The sequence below is a fragment of the Lepisosteus platostomus genome, chromosome 13, assembly GCF_059453375.1.
Source record: "Lepisosteus platostomus isolate fLepPlt1 chromosome 13, fLepPlt1.hap1, whole genome shotgun sequence".
In the NCBI taxonomy this organism is placed as follows: Eukaryota; Metazoa; Chordata; class Actinopteri; order Semionotiformes; family Lepisosteidae; genus Lepisosteus; species Lepisosteus platostomus.
In genome coordinates, this window is record NC_142623.1 from 4,259,894 (window position 1) to 4,274,849 (window position 14,956).

Sequence of the window (14,956 nt, forward strand, 5' to 3'; positions counted from 1 at the left end):
CTACTGCTGTCTCATGCATAAAGGAAAGCTTTAGGTATATGCCACTGTAAAACGGGGTAAAAAATCAACATCCCTATAATACTAAATATTTAATTCATTCGGGGAATCCACATAGCAATTCCATTTGATTTATCATATATAAGTGCTTATATAGGTGTATGCAAAAGATCAAAATCAAAACTTTTCACCGAAAACATTTATTGACCTCGAACAGTGCGGTCCATTTACCAAAAATATCAAGAGATCTTATTTATTTATAACAATGTATTTTTTTAAAAAAATCGACACTGGTCACTTTTAATCCACCTGCTTACTTATCCTGCTCCTGGTACATACACTATTACAAAACAGTATTCCTGTTAAACTGCAGAGCTCAAGAAATCCCTGTCCCCAGAACTATTTGAGAAACTCAAAATGTCTGAATCCATTTTACTGCAAATATTTGCTATAAAAAATTTTTTTAATGAAAAAGTAAACTTGACTACTCTCTCACTGGGGATAACCATTTATTATACCTGTTTAACTTATATTATATGCAATTGTGAAAATGCGCCCTCTGTTGGGAGAGATTTTATAAACAATCCACACATGTAGCCAATTTCTTAGAATTGCATTAATCAAGACCGCAAGATTCCAATTAAAACAAATTTCAGGGATGTAAAATGCATGAAAAACTGTTCTCCAATTATTGCATGTAGAAGTTAGCCATGAATGTTTATATGAACTCCCATATCCATTAAATTTACGATATACAACAAAGGAATTAGGTTCTTCAAGGTTCTATGACAAAACATTTTAATGACTTCACAGTGAAAGGTTGTTTCAAGCTTGAAGAATCAATCATACTTGTGTATATTATCCTCAAGAGACTTGAGAGTCCATTGACAACTTTAAAAAAAATCCATTCACACCACAATGTTGATATAAAAAAACTAATTTCAAAAGGATGAAAAGAGCAGTATATTTAAATACAGATCCAATGAACTCCCACAGGCAAAAAGTTTGAAAATAATTGTGGATGTTGGAACAACCACATCAGCTAAAGCCTAACATCCATCATTGAGCTATTCGGTTTTTACCAGAGGCAGTATACAAAGTAAAATTCTCCTTTGACTAAAGCCTTTAGCAAAACAATCATAAAAAGCAAATCCAGTGTTTTTTCCTTTAGTTTCCGGGCAATGCATTTTGCGTACACCATCCCCCCAGTATGCAATCCACAATCATGACATGGAATTTAAAAAAACTACAATTAAGGAGCCAAAAAATAAATGAAGGAAAAATAAAAGCAGCACTTAACAGGAAATGTATAGCATTACAGGAGTGCAATTTAATATTTCAAATGAGTTTTACAGAGAAGACACCTTTTAACCAAGGCTGGGTTGTTCCTTGTCTGATCCATGCAAATCAAAAGGGGTTTTAGGTCATTTTCAGTGCTGTACTGCATACACGCAGAATTAAATTCGTTCCTCTAACTGGGAAGCGGGCAATGTGTAATTTTTCGCACTTAAAGCCAATTCCAGGACAACTCCTGTATTTTTCAATGCCCTTCATCTTGAAGCAGGATGGGGGGAGGATCAGGAAGGGTCGTGGATTAACAGGCTTGAGTCTCCGTTCGCTTAGCAAAACCAGGAGCAGAGGGGGGGTGCCAGGTAAACCTTTGGCCTCTTTTCTTACATGAAAACCTCATCCTATTTTCTGTACAAAAAGAACTCTGTAGATAAGGGGGGATAAACAACAAACTGTACGTTCTAAAGCTCAACCATGTGAACAAGACCAAATTAAAAAAACAAATATGCCGAGACATTCAGAGCATTCCGCATCTTCAAGAATCTGAGGGGGACATCTGAGCCTTCCGCATGGACCGCAGGGCCTTCTCTCGCAGGTGCTTCTCTAAGTCATCAAGGTTGTCTTCTGCTTCACTGTCTGAATCCTTAAAAAAACACCGTAGTGATTACATTAAAAAGACAGGGTGTTCCAACTCTACTAGACCAAAGGACCTGAAGTCAAATGGTCCGTTTCTGTCATTTCCCAGTTTCCAAAGGAACATTTTGGAGACTTGTTCTACCAATTCTTTATTTTTCACGTCAAGCCGCTGAATTCTGCGCCATGGGGGGCCTATTATGAAAATGCGTACGCAAACCAGTGTAATGAAGCACCTGAACATGTACGGTATGAAGCTTTAAGACATTTTCACCCAAAGGACGACGAAATGCTTTCAGCATACCGATTTAAAAAACGGGCACCGAGCAAGTTATTCCGTTTCCGATTCCTAAAGTTGGGCATGTAAAGCCAGACCAAGTTTTCGTTTAGTACAAAATCCCACCCTCCTTCTCGTTTCTCATTTCTTCCCAAAGACACCTCACCTTCTTGGGATCCGAGTCGGGATGGGCTTCTGGGACAGCAGCGTCCGGGCCGGCAGCCGCCGCCATGGCTGCCTTCTCCTTCTTGTGTTTCTTGTGCTTCTTGTGCTTTTTGTCCTTCTTGTGTTTCTTGTCCTTCTTCTTCTTCTTTTTCTTGCCACCGGCTTCTTGGTCAGAGTTCTGGAGAAAACGAACAGAGAATAAGTGGACGTGTTGAACTCCCTCAAGGTGAGAAATCAGACGGGGTTTTTCCCCAAAATCCGTACGGCTTAATATGTCCGATACATCACAACATCTACTGAGTTTAGGGAAAGCGCCACAACCTGTAAAATCTCTGTTGTGGACCTGAATTAAATTAACGTTTTGGTTAGAATATGAACGATCTCCCACGTGCCTCAATAAAATTAGGTACTTAACCCCAATAGTGGTCAGAAAACGTATTTTGCAGACCAATTAAAGTAGAAGACTGCACTGTGAACCACACATTTCTATTTCCTGAAGGGGGAGAGGGGCATTTGTCTGTCATTTGAAATGTTTAATCATCCACTTCAGTGTATTATCATCCAAAGGGTTTTTAAACGACAGAAACTACAGAAAAAAAAACAAAAAAAAGATGCCTGTACCTTTGCAGGAGATGGACTTGGTGAGGCGCTATTGGCTTTTTTAACCGCTGGGGGAGGGGACCCGCTGGCTGACCGAGACGGAGAAGGGGAAGCAGAGGGAGCTAGTGGGCGCTTTTTGGCAGCTGGTTCTGGAGACCGGGACACGGATCTGGTGGGCATCCTCCTCACAGGCAGGGGGCTTGGCGATGCCCTTGGAGAAAAAGGGAAAAAGACGCACAATGAAAAGCAAAGCCAGAAATCCACACCCTTCAGAAATAAGCAAGGCTCAGCCTCGGAAACGTATTCAAGTAATTTACAAAAGTACGCCTCTTATCGCAAAGGCTACAAGACAACCAACCCCATTAAACTCCCTTACTGCACAAAGAAGGCTCTCTACATATTGTAGTAGTTCAGGTGGGGAGCTGCATCAACATGTGTAGGCCGCAAAGAAACAAGTAAAGGTTTATTCCCTGCTGAAAAGAGAAAAAAGAAAACGCAACGTTTTGGGCGTGGAGCCTTCTTAAGGTACGTCAACAGAAGGAGGCTCCACGGCCGAAACGTTGTTTTCTTTCTTCTCTTTTCAGCAGGGAATAAACCTCTTACTTTTTTCTCTACATACCTGACTAAAGGAAAATAACTGAAACGATTTGAGCTGAAAGACACTGTTTTCTAACTGGACAAAACCATTTATGCAACGGGAGAAAATTACTTCTTTGTCTTCTTCGGTTCTGGCGTTCGAGACACCCTCCGTATGGGCCTGTTAGTCGGAGAGGGAGACTGCTGCCGCCTCACAGGCGGGGGAGGCGGAGAGCCGGAGGGGATGCGGCGCGGGGGGGGGCTCGGGGACCCCCGCAGCGCGCGGCCGCGGCCCGCGGGCGAGGGCGACAGGCGCTTGCCGTGGACAGGAGGGGAGCGAGCGTCTCGGTTCGGCCGGCCCGCTGGGGGGGGGCTCCTCCTGTGTCGGGGGGGAGAGGCAGGTGGGGTGCGCCTCTTCGGCAGCGGGGAGCTCCTGCGCTTAGGAGGGGGCGACCTGGAGGGCCTCCGCTTGGGGGCCGGGGAAGGAGACGTGCGACGTTTGGGGGCAGGGGGCGACGCGGACCCTCTCCGCTTCGGTGGGAGCGGAGACGGAGAGTAGCGGCGCTGAATTGGGGGAGAGTACCGCCTGGGAGAGGGGGAGCGCCTGCGAGGTGGAGGAGTCGGGGACCTGGAAAAGCACCATAAAACAAATCGCATCAATCACACGGAACAGTGAACTGGCACGTAAGCGGAGATTGACAAGTTAGTGAGGTGTAACAAACCTCTCCTATAAAAATAACACCCTGATACCTATCGCAACATTTTTTTACGATAGAGATGATTCACCTTAAAACTAGAAAAATGACACCAATAGTTCATGTTTTGCAAAGTATCGGACAGCATTCTGTGGCCTTACCATAAAAATAAAAAGCCATATTTACACCCTTGCAAGAAACCTCAAAACACAAGTGATCAAGAAGCAAAAAAAAACAAACAGTTGTACTCGCAAATCCACATACTGTTCTTTTGCAGTGCAACTGAAGAGCTCTCTATGTTTTTCCCTACACGAGCAGCTGATTTCACGATTAACGCCGACTTTGAAATAAGAGACAATGACAAACATTTGTAGATGGATCAAATATAAAAAATTCAAAAACAGCAGGCCCTTAAGCTTATCCACGGGGGACCCCAGAGAGGTTCTCAGACAAACACGAATGCCGGAAACACCTGCCTTCGCCTGGGTGGAGGGGATGGAGATCTGCGGCGCCTCGGCGGGGAAGGAGATCGGTGGCGTCTTCCTGGGGGAGAGGGGCTTCTCCTGCGCCTGGAAAGCAATCGCCCATCGTTCAACAGGTCAGTGACCGAAGACACCCACCGACGCATCTCGCAGCGCAACATTTTTTTCCCGGGTGCAAATCGGACGGAGTCTAAATACACCTTTTCGTAAACCGCTACTCAAATGCAACACGGAATAAGGAGGTGCGGCGAAGCAAATCATTTACTGGGTTTGCATCGAGGAAAGCCTAGCGCGCAAGGCTGCTGCTAATCAGAGAAACAGCATACTATATTCTAACCAACCTTTTAGCCACTGGTGACTGCCACCTCTTTCCAAGCGGCATCCTGGCAGCAAGAAAGAACAGAAACCAGCCATCACCACTAAAGATTTAACAAAGACACCGCAGTGGGGGGGGGGTAAAGGTTCCTTTTCAAGCTTGAGACTTTAACCCCACACCGTCCTCGGCACCAGCGAGAAAGGCTGGACGAACCCTTGGACAAACGTCTTGACACTAGGCTTCTGCGTGCCCAGACGCGTTTTCTTTTAACGGACTTTCGTCATTCCCCGCACGAAGACGGCACAGAGCCCTCAACCCCGCTCACCTCGGAGACGCCTCCCTGTGCCGCCTCCTGGGCGACGGGGAGGCGCTGCGGGAGCCCGAGCGAGGGCGCCTCCTCTTGATCTCTCCGTTCCGCGCCCCCGTCTTTTTGGGGCCTTCGTCTTCAGAGGAAGAGGAGGAGCCCGTCTCTGCCAAGACCAAATTCAAAGGGGGGGGAAAGCAACGGTAAACCAAAAAGAAAACCGCCAATGGGACATTATGGGTTAAAAAAAAGCACAAGATGTTCGTAAAAGAAATAAAAACTGACAAACACTGCAAGCACACTACCAATGTACTACTGCAAAACGTTAGTGCATGAAAATAACATTTAAAGAAAAACAAGTAACCTGATGAAGACTGCTGATTCTGTCTGCGATACTGACGTCTCTGCTGCACAGAATCTGCTGTAGCCCCCTTCCCACCTTTATCATCTTCTGTAACAGAGGAATGTCCTTCAGTACTCAGTATAAATCTTATTTTACATAGAGCACATCTATTCCACACTAGTGCTACAATGCTTTCAGAGATTGAATGTTTGAATTTCACTTCATACTTAAAGCCAATGAGAAGCAAAAAAATTTAGCATGGAACTGCTGAAACTGAAATAAACGATGGGGAACAGGCCACAATCAGCAGAAACCAGCAATTATTTTAATACAAAGCCCACGACCTGAATTTATTTGTGATCAACAACAGTAAAAAAAAACAAACAAACCTGATTCCGAAGGCTCTGATCTTCTTGGCTTTGGGGCTGGTGATGGCGATTCAACCTTTGTACCAGGTTTACGTTTTCCAGCTTTAAAAAAAAAGCAAGAGAGCAATTAATTTTAAAAATACTTTCACTGTAGCTTTTCCAGCAAGCACGGAATTTATCAGCACTCTGAACACTATTGCCTGCTACACAATGTAATTTTTTCTACCCATCAGAAAACCAATTCAATTCTGTACGTCCTAATTCAGCTAGGGCTAAACGAGAAAGATTTCTAGCACAGGCGTGAACTTAATCCCCCCCAGAAGGTGCATTTTTCACCAGTCCTTTTTGAGGTTTCTGAGGATTGGATCTTATAAAAGTTTACCTGAGAAGAACAGAGGATATTTTCGACAGGTCAGAGGGAAGCAAAGTTAACAAAAACAGAAGCCATGGATGTCAGCCAGTGGTTCTTGCAATGCAATACACGTCTTACTTTCTTCTGTCCCTGTGCAAGGATATCAACTTTCCACATCAATAGAGGAAATTGAGTCCAAGAGCCTCATTCACCATGTGTTCTTATGCCACAAGGGATGACCTATCCAATTCTAAGCCCACAGAGAAGGTGCACCTTATCGCTTAATAACCTGTTCCTTAAAAAAACGCCTCGAGTCTGGAAGCAGAAAATACAAGCCTCTTGTATTTTGGAGGCAAATATGGAGACCAAATAGGAAAGAACTGCGGTTTTCCTACAGATTCTTCTCGTCACCCCAGTCGAGCTATTTAAAGAAATGACTATGTCTGGAGGATGACAGGAGAAAAGAAGCCGCAGACCACCTCATCGGGAGCTCGTGCGAGTCCCCCTGCGCTACCTGAGGCTCTGGAAGGGGAGGGGGAGCCGCGACCCTTCCTTGCCCGGCCCGACTGCAGCGGCGACGGGGAGCGGCGGCTCTTGGGAGGCGAGCTGGCCGTCGGGGGCGTCCTGACCCTCCTCCTCGCCGGGCTGGCCGACGGGGACCCGCGGCGGGGTTTGCGGGGCGGCGTGTTGGAGACGCGCTTCACGGCCTTCTTTTGCGGGGACCGCGAGCGCGACGACGAGGACGACGAGCTGCTCCCGGAAGACGAGGGGGAGGGAGAGCGTCGCCTGCAAGCAAGCCGAAAAACACGACCGTCAAAACATTCTTCTTCGCATTGTCTCAGACGGAAAGACAAGACCCGCCGGGGAAGCTGTACAAATACCCGTATCGTTCGGCAAAACAAAGCTCGAACAGGAAACTAATTTTGGAAGGATTCATCTGTAATATACTGTAAACTGTGATGTCTAAGAAATATTTAGCTTGATTGTGAAATAACTTGTGGCCGGCAAAAGAAAGAAAAAAAACTTGTTTTGAAGATTCAAAAGATTTCGATTTTTCCCCGATTACAGTAAGAGAAGTCCCAGACAAACGCATCCCAAGGCAGAAGTGAGACAAATCACACGCACCTCCTGACGGGGGATCTGCTTCTCCTGTGACGTGGAGGTGGAGGGGGACGTCTGGGAGGGCTTCTCCTGCGAGGCGAGGGGCGTCTCCTTGGGCTCGGCCTCCTCCGTGGAGAGTAGGATCTAAATCGAGACAGACAGACTCAGTTTAGCTTTAAGGAATGAGTCTGACGTTATCAAGAAAGAAGTCATCCGTACTGATCTATGCCAAAGGGATGAACACCACGGGGAAGGGCAGAGTGCAACTCATGTAACTGTCTCACCAGTTTCAGGAGCACAGCATGACAGCCTGTACGAACAAATATCAACCGCTTGAGCACGGGGCGATTAAATCAAAAGCGCACAATTTCAGGACCAGCCCAGTCGGGAAGGTGCGCCGGCGATGAAATGGCGAGAAGGGGGCAAGCGAGAGGATTGAAGGCCACCGACCTGGAGCGGGATCTGGGCCGCCTCCGGGAGCGGGAGTGCGACCGGGAGCGGGACCGGGATTTCGAGCGGGAGCGCGACCGGTGCCGGTTCCTGTCCCGCCGGCCGTCCTTGTCCTTTTCTTTCGGCTTCGGCTTCTCCTCCTTCTTCGACGGCTTCTCGGGAGAGGCCTCCTTCGTCTCCGCCACGGAGTCCGGCTTGACATCCTTTACAACGTCACTAAAAAAGGGCCAAGAGCGAAGGCCGGTCTCAGTCAGGCTGACAGAGTACCGAGCCAAAAGCGCGACCGAAATAAACTAGTAAAGCGTTCAATTCCGAAAAACCAGGGGCCCGCCGGCAGTCAACAGCACGAAACGCAGGAACACAAGAAGTCAGACAGTACCTCGTCGATGACGCTTCCTGTACAAGCAGGTCCTTCTTCACCGCCTCGGACTGGTCGGGCTCGGGTAGCTGCGGCTCCGGCTTTCGGAGCAGCCGCAGCGGCGAGCTGCTGGGGCTCTTCGTCCTGCGCCGGGGGGACCGCGAGTGGCTCCGCTTCCGGTCGCGCTTCGCCGGGGAGCGCCGCCGGGGGGAGCCGGACCGTGATTTCCTCCTGCGGTCAAATCAAACACCCTCTTCAGCACGCCTGCAAGGAGCGCCCTCTCCCCTTTCCCCCATTTCAGCGCAAAGACTCTTAACACAACACACGTGGAAGTATCAAAGGATTCTGGGTCTGTGAAACTGGCTTTTGCAACTGTTCAGGAGTAAATTAATAGTAACGTAAAAGCCACTAGAGCATATGATTAAGGACCAAAACCTAAAAACGGGATAAAATTCCAGGCTAAAGTGCTTGGAAACTTTAACCCCGCCACAGTGGAAGAATTCAAGCCCATTCAAATACTCATATCCATGTGAACTGCTCCGCATACCTTCGTGGGCTTTTGGATCTGTCCCTTTCTCTGTTCTCCTTGTCCTCCTTTTCCTTCTTCTCCTTTTCCTCATCCTGTTTCTTCAGAGACGCCAGCTTTTCTTGTTCAATCTGCAACCGCAAGACAGAATTAGGACCAGGTCTGTACAAAGACTGCGCGCACAGCGCAAAGTTCGATTGCCTACATTTTAAAAGGTATGTTTTCGCCAAAACTTCAGAGTCCAGTCATAATGTTAGAAATTTAGGGGATGGAAAGGCTCATCTTACCCTACAGCTTTTCGGCTGCCTTTTTATACTTGTAAAAAAATGATGCCTCCAGCAAGAACTAAAGGTTTGAACATGTTTCCATGCATCTGACATGCACTTCACCTGTCTCTGCTTTATCTCCTCTTTCTTCTGCTCCAGGAAGGCAGAGGGTATGCCAGCAATGTTCTCTTGGGCACTCAAAAGCAGGGGCCACAGATCCTTCATGAATTCCCGTGCGTTCTTTCCATTCAGGAACCCAGTCAGGTTAATCTGCATCATTTTACTGTCCGGATTCTGCAACAGATACAAGGTGGAAAAAAAAAAACAGGTTGCTGAACAAGAAAAAAAAGAGGTACAGTGGGCTAATTCTTCCTTCTATCTCTTCCTAATCATAGCCTTTCCTATGGTCCCATAACAAGGAAAAAAAATAAAATAAAAGCCAGCCCCATTTTAGCTGTCTAATATCACTAACCCTGAAAAGCTGTTTTTTGCTCACCTTCACAGGGAGTAAAGAGTCCATACGGCCTATTAACCCTTTGTTGACTTAGAGAACTGTGCTACAGCACCTCTATTGCACTAACTCTTATAAAAAAAATAACCAAATTCCCCTTTTTTTAAAGCTAATCTCGTTTTGGAAACTCATTTGACATACATTCTGGCTTACTGCTCAGCTGCGTTGACAATACAAGGGCGACTAAACACAATGTTCCTGCATGCAATGGAACATCATAATAATGACAACAAGTAAACCCTGAGCTACACTTTTGCAATTCATCCACAGGATACAAAACTAACGTATCTGGGATACTGTCTTCAAAGGGTTAAGTAGCCAAGAGCCTCACAGCTATTCCCTACAATGTCCAGCGAGTTGTTGTTGTTTTTTTTTCCCCCAAAGTAAAATTCGTGAAAGTCATTCTCGTTCAAGCAACAAGATCCACAGAGCCAAGCGCATCAACGCCACAAAGCAAGTACACAGTCCTGACGTCTTCTCTCCCCAGGTGGAACCCTTGGAAATGGACTCGCCAAGTCTCCTGCAGAGAGAGATGTTCCCTTGGCTTGCTTCCGCCTCCCTACTGCAACTCAACCACCTTGAGCTTAATGTTATATCATTTATCTAAATTGCAAAAGACGAACAAGCAATAATGAGTACACAGCCACAAGAGAATTGAATTTTTTTTTAAATCACTCTAAAAAATAAAATAAAAATAAATTTCGCTTTTAATTTCAGCAACAGAGAATTACAAGAGAGTTTAGCACAAACCCTATCAAGGCAGTGTTCTGTAACATTGAGCATTCACAAAAGGCAAATACCCTACGTCTGATTTAAAAAATACACTTTGAACCAATGTCAACAATCGGCTTTACATACTGTTTGCATTGACTTTTTTTTTTAAAAAGCTATTCTGCCTGGCAAGCAAATCAACAAGTCTTAAGCATACCTCAATATGGACCAAAAAAGCAGTGCCTATTTTCACACAAAAAGTCAAAAGGTCAAACAAAAGGCATATTAACTCAAGATATAGAGGGTCTAGGAGCTAGATCAACTTTAGGCAAATGAACGCCAATGTCTACATTATCAGTTTGTCTGCATACACGTGAGGAATCATAAATATCACTGCTACTTTTTTTTTTAAAAAGACCTTGTCAGCAGGTCTAAATAATCTGACATCAAAAGTGCAGTCAGGCCACTTTCAATGTAGTATTTTTCCTTTCACCAATAAATATAGCAGTATTTCTTTTTACACCATGCACCATGCCCGACAGTGAAGGAGGAAAAAAAGGATGGCTGTCTTCGCCATCAGCCATCATAACTGGAACACAGCAAACCGGAAACAATTCAGGCATACTGCATACAGGTTTTAAAAAGGTATACTGCTACCGTCTATAAATATCTAGCCACAGGTAAATGTAGGTGGTTTAGCAGTGTAAGGATCTGTCCAAGTGCTCGTCACTGGAATTTTTGGTCACTTTACACAACTCACCTCCAAACACACACTGCATCATCAAGGGAGTTGGGTCAGAGCGACATTGGACACTCACTCTGCTGTGACCTAATTAGGTGATGGTGCTATACTTCAGACGCAAGGAATAACATCCATATTGGTTCAGGCCTTTTAAATCATAAATCACATCATCATTAGAAAACTGCTGTCAAAGGCACTTTGTTACATATAACAGCAACATTTCTTTCAAATACATATAGCTTCATTTCCTTTCACCTCAGCAGTCAGAACAAAACCTCCTAGAGCAGTAAATTTATATTATAAAAAGTGAATTCTCAACTAGAAAAAATACTCTTCTCTAGTTCTCACAACCACCCACCCGCCTCTTGCACAAAAAAATAAGAACTAGTTCACTGCTTTACAAAACAAGAATCTGAGGAAGAAGAAACTGTTTCGACGGCGTTACCTTTTCCTCCAGCTGGTTGAAAATGAACTCGATGACGACATCGTCCTCGAACCCTAAAATCTCTGTCACTCTTTGAGTTATCCATGGTTTGATGACTTCCAAGTTCACCTTGGTCATATCCACCTGAAAAGAAAGCTGACATTTAGCCACACATCTACAAAACAGTCACCCTACCACAAAATCAAAAATAAACTCAAAAACACTGGAGGACACCTTGTGTCCACAGCCTAAACTGAATCTTGTTTTCTGATCAGAACTGCAAAACAATATATAACTGCAAGCCTATCGCAAGTAGACACCCCAGGTGACCAAGGACGATCCTTTGGGTCTCTAAGAATATTTTGAAACAACAATTAATTAGAAGATGCTCACATACCTTCTTCTCGAGACATTCTGCAAATTTGAGCTGTTTCAAAAGTTTCTTCTGCTTGTTGCTGAAGCGATTGTCTTGCTCCGCACTCGTGCCCTGGTAAGAAAATACAGACAGACTCTGGTTTTAGGTTTCAGCACAGGTTCACATGAACAATTTCATCAAAGGATAAGATCTGCGCCTGTGGCTGGAAGGTTGCCGGTTCAAATCCCGCAGCCGGCAGAGGAATCCTACTCCGTTGGGCCCCTGAGCAAGGCCCCAACTGCTCCAGGGGTGCTGTACAACGGCTGACCCTGCACTATGACCTCCAGCTTCTCTCCCTGTCTGTGTGTCTCATGGAGAGCAAGCTGGGGTAGGTGAAAATACAAATTCCTAATGCAAGAAATTGTTGTTGTTGTTATTATTATTAACAACAAAAGGTTACAATGAAACCTACAAGTCTTCGTAGCAGCCATATCATTTACTAAACCAGAATATCTGCTAAACTCCGGGAGGGATCTCTGAATAAGGCCATCAAGTTGAAAAGCTCTTCAGGCTGCTGGTAACAGTATAAGACAATGACTAGTGAAGGACGAGCCCAGTTGCATTTTTTTAAAAAGTTTGAGCTCCCCAAACTCACTGGGTCTGTCAGCATTTCGCACACATCGTGAGGCGTGATAGATTTGGTTAAGGGCAGCTTTTTTAAAAAAAAACCGAGGTTATCACACGACGGAAACTCTCAAGCAATATTCCTCCACATGTGAGCGTGTACTTCAAAGGTGACTTTCCCTCGTCACTTCCCAACACCTAAGTCCCCAAGGAGCGAACAGGCACGGCGAGGCGAAGCCAGAGAAAGTTGTCTTTTCTCCAGAAGACGCAGTAGATGTTGCCGCACAGGTCAAGACGCTTAAATACCCGATCGCGTTTTGTCTTCTCCGTTATAGGCCGCTGAGGGGTTTTTTTTTTCCAGCACACAAGATTAAAAAAAAAAAACTCCTGAACTCAACATTTCTCCGCAGCCACACGAACACAACGTTTGAAGGATCTGGGCATAGTCTATTCAAACGAACCCTGCACCCTGGCTGACTGCTTGTCGACACAGGCCCTACACGGGCTCTGAAGGTTTTTTTTTTTAAAGATTAACAAGTACAGAAAGAACATCCTCAAAAACGATGTGCGCGTTTATTAATTGCACCCTCAAGACAACATGAGACAATACAGATTCCAATTCATTTTCAACGAATGATTTTGATCCCCGGTTGAATTCACATACAGCCGCCATTTTTATTCTCCCATTGCATGTCGTTGCTCCGGGATGGCGCATGAAGTACACAAGGAAAAAAAAAATGCTCCTGGATAAGCCACGCTTTTGGCTCCGGAAACCGAGCCGAGGGGACGCCTAGGTTGCAATAAGCAGAACAATAAACTCGAAATTCCATTTTTTTTTTAGCCAAAAAGAAGACATGTACTTACGCGGAAAAAACCCGCGTCCATCTTCTGCCGAAATGTGCAATGTGTCTCTGAAAGAAAAATGCCCACGACTCCCACAATGCAATGCAGGAAGAAGCCCCCCCCCCCCTTCGTGTAGGACCATAAATAACCACCAGGCGGCGTAACTTTATTGATGCGTTTACACCTCAGGCACTGGAGCTCGGCTCTCCGCGGAACCTTTAAACAGCAGGTTCAAGGCGCCTCAACACATTTAACACCGTCGTTTGCAAATCCAAACAAAACTCTCAAGAGTCCAAAACTCCCCGGCAAACCTATCAAGGAGCGCCAATTGCTCTGAAACGTGGCCATCAGCTGTTTTAAAGTTGAACGCCTAAACGACTCCATAACTCCACCGTTACAGTTATTATTTGACAGATGAAGGTTCACTGCAAATATCACTAAAATGTTCCAAAACGTGATTTTTTTTTTACAAAACTAAATGTCGATATTCCCATGAGTTCACCCTCAACAGACTGATAGCAACGCAGGTACGAACAGGCAGGTCTGTGAAGGTTATTTGCGCTCCGTACACAAAATCACTCTGCTTTGAGTGTGTTACAAACTTGTCAATGTGCTGAAGATGATGCATTACTTTCCAGCATCATGATATACAAAACTGACAATCAAATCGTGTTGTAGTGGGATGAGGACTCATCCGTTTCCCTGAAGACCATGAGCCTCACAGATCGGAGCAGCAGTGTGAGTCACGGTGTAGCAGCAGAGCTCCAGAACTAATCGCAAATTTGGTAGATCTTTTATTAACAGGTTCACAAGACGATGCCAATGATGAGGGATGACGTATGAATCGTGATTCCCTCTGTGTATGTCAGTGCCTACATTCTGGGTTCCACAGTCATACAGTTCCAGTGCAGCAGATGCTGGCAGAAACCCCTGATGTTTACCCAGGTGTCCTCACTGCTCAAATCCTCCATGAGTTTAAATCAGACTTCAATCTTTCCACAGAAAATAATCTTTTAATGCTACATTGGTTTCCGTATTTACATAATCATCCAGAGCTTTGTCACATACTTTATAGCAGGTATAACTTGTCTAACATCACCCAGACACAGCACATGATTTTAAATGACAGGATGTTTTGTTTCTAGAAAAAGACAAATGTGGGGGGAAAGGAGTTAAGAATACATTTTGGAAAGCCATGTTTTTTGTAGTCCGTGGAGTACAGAGATCCTACCTGGACATTGAACAATTGTAGTTTTCCCCAATAATAAAGGATTAACTGGAAGTCCTCAGCTCTTATAAATTTAGCCAATAACTAGAATTCTTTTTTGTTAGATTTGAAATATTCCACCCCAACCTGTTGGGAATCTCTGATGGTTAGTCAATATGGCTCATTTCCGCCACCCTTTGTACTAGCATGGAGGAGAGGAGGCCATCTCTGTCTCCCTGAAACATGCACTGATCCTGAGCTGTCCATTTCTCATTCAGACCCAGCTTTGAGGGGAGAGTGTCACAGCTCTGAAAGCTCATTGGCCAACCTGTAAGTCACATGGGCTACTCCTGTGCACCAACCAGGGAAACTGCTGGCCACTCAAGCTCCACCCAGCTGGGCAGGGCTCACTCATGTGCTGCCATTTTGGGAGTTTCATT

The 14,956-nt window shown here is 45.2% G+C and overlaps 1 protein-coding gene across 7 annotated transcripts; it reads right to left on the minus strand.

Annotated features, from left to right (window-relative positions):
- Positions 1-181: 181 nt before the first annotated feature.
- srrm1 (serine/arginine repetitive matrix 1) lies at positions 182-13,420 on the minus strand. 7 transcript variants are annotated; one of them, XM_088602659.1, is made up of 18 exons: positions 13,331-13,420; positions 11,885-11,974; positions 11,509-11,631; positions 9,223-9,393; positions 8,855-8,964; positions 8,329-8,538; positions 7,950-8,165; positions 7,524-7,643; positions 6,913-7,184; positions 6,068-6,148; positions 5,700-5,783; positions 5,357-5,501; positions 5,057-5,098; positions 4,710-4,802; positions 3,672-4,166; positions 2,984-3,173; positions 2,364-2,540; positions 182-1,930 (listed from the first exon to the last, which is right to left on the minus strand). In XM_088602659.1, the coding sequence occupies exons 1-18, from the start codon at positions 13,349-13,351 to the stop codon at positions 1,823-1,825; spliced, it is 2,748 nt and encodes a 915-aa protein (XP_088458785.1). In that variant the 5' UTR covers positions 13,352-13,420; the 3' UTR covers positions 182-1,822. The 7 variants fall into 7 exon arrangements, with proteins under 7 accessions (XP_088458785.1, XP_088458787.1, XP_088458783.1 ...); XM_088602661.1 differs by having other exon boundaries at positions 182-1,923; positions 5,700-5,786; XM_088602657.1 differs by having other exon boundaries at positions 5,700-5,786.
- Positions 13,421-14,956: the final 1,536 nt, after the last annotated feature.

Excerpts from the sequence above, each read along its gene's own strand:
- srrm1 (XM_088602657.1), bottom strand. The coding sequence starts at position 13,351 with ATGGACGCGGGTTTTTTCCGC. Across the intron at positions 6,149-6,912 it reads CTCCCCTTCCAGAGCCTCAG|CTGGAAAACGTAAACCTGGT; the intron begins GTAGCGCAGGGG and ends TTTTTTTTAAAG. Across the intron at positions 4,167-4,709 it reads TCCCCTCCACCCAGGCGAAG|GTCCCCGACTCCTCCACCTC; the intron begins GCAGGTGTTTCC and ends GTGCTTTTCCAG.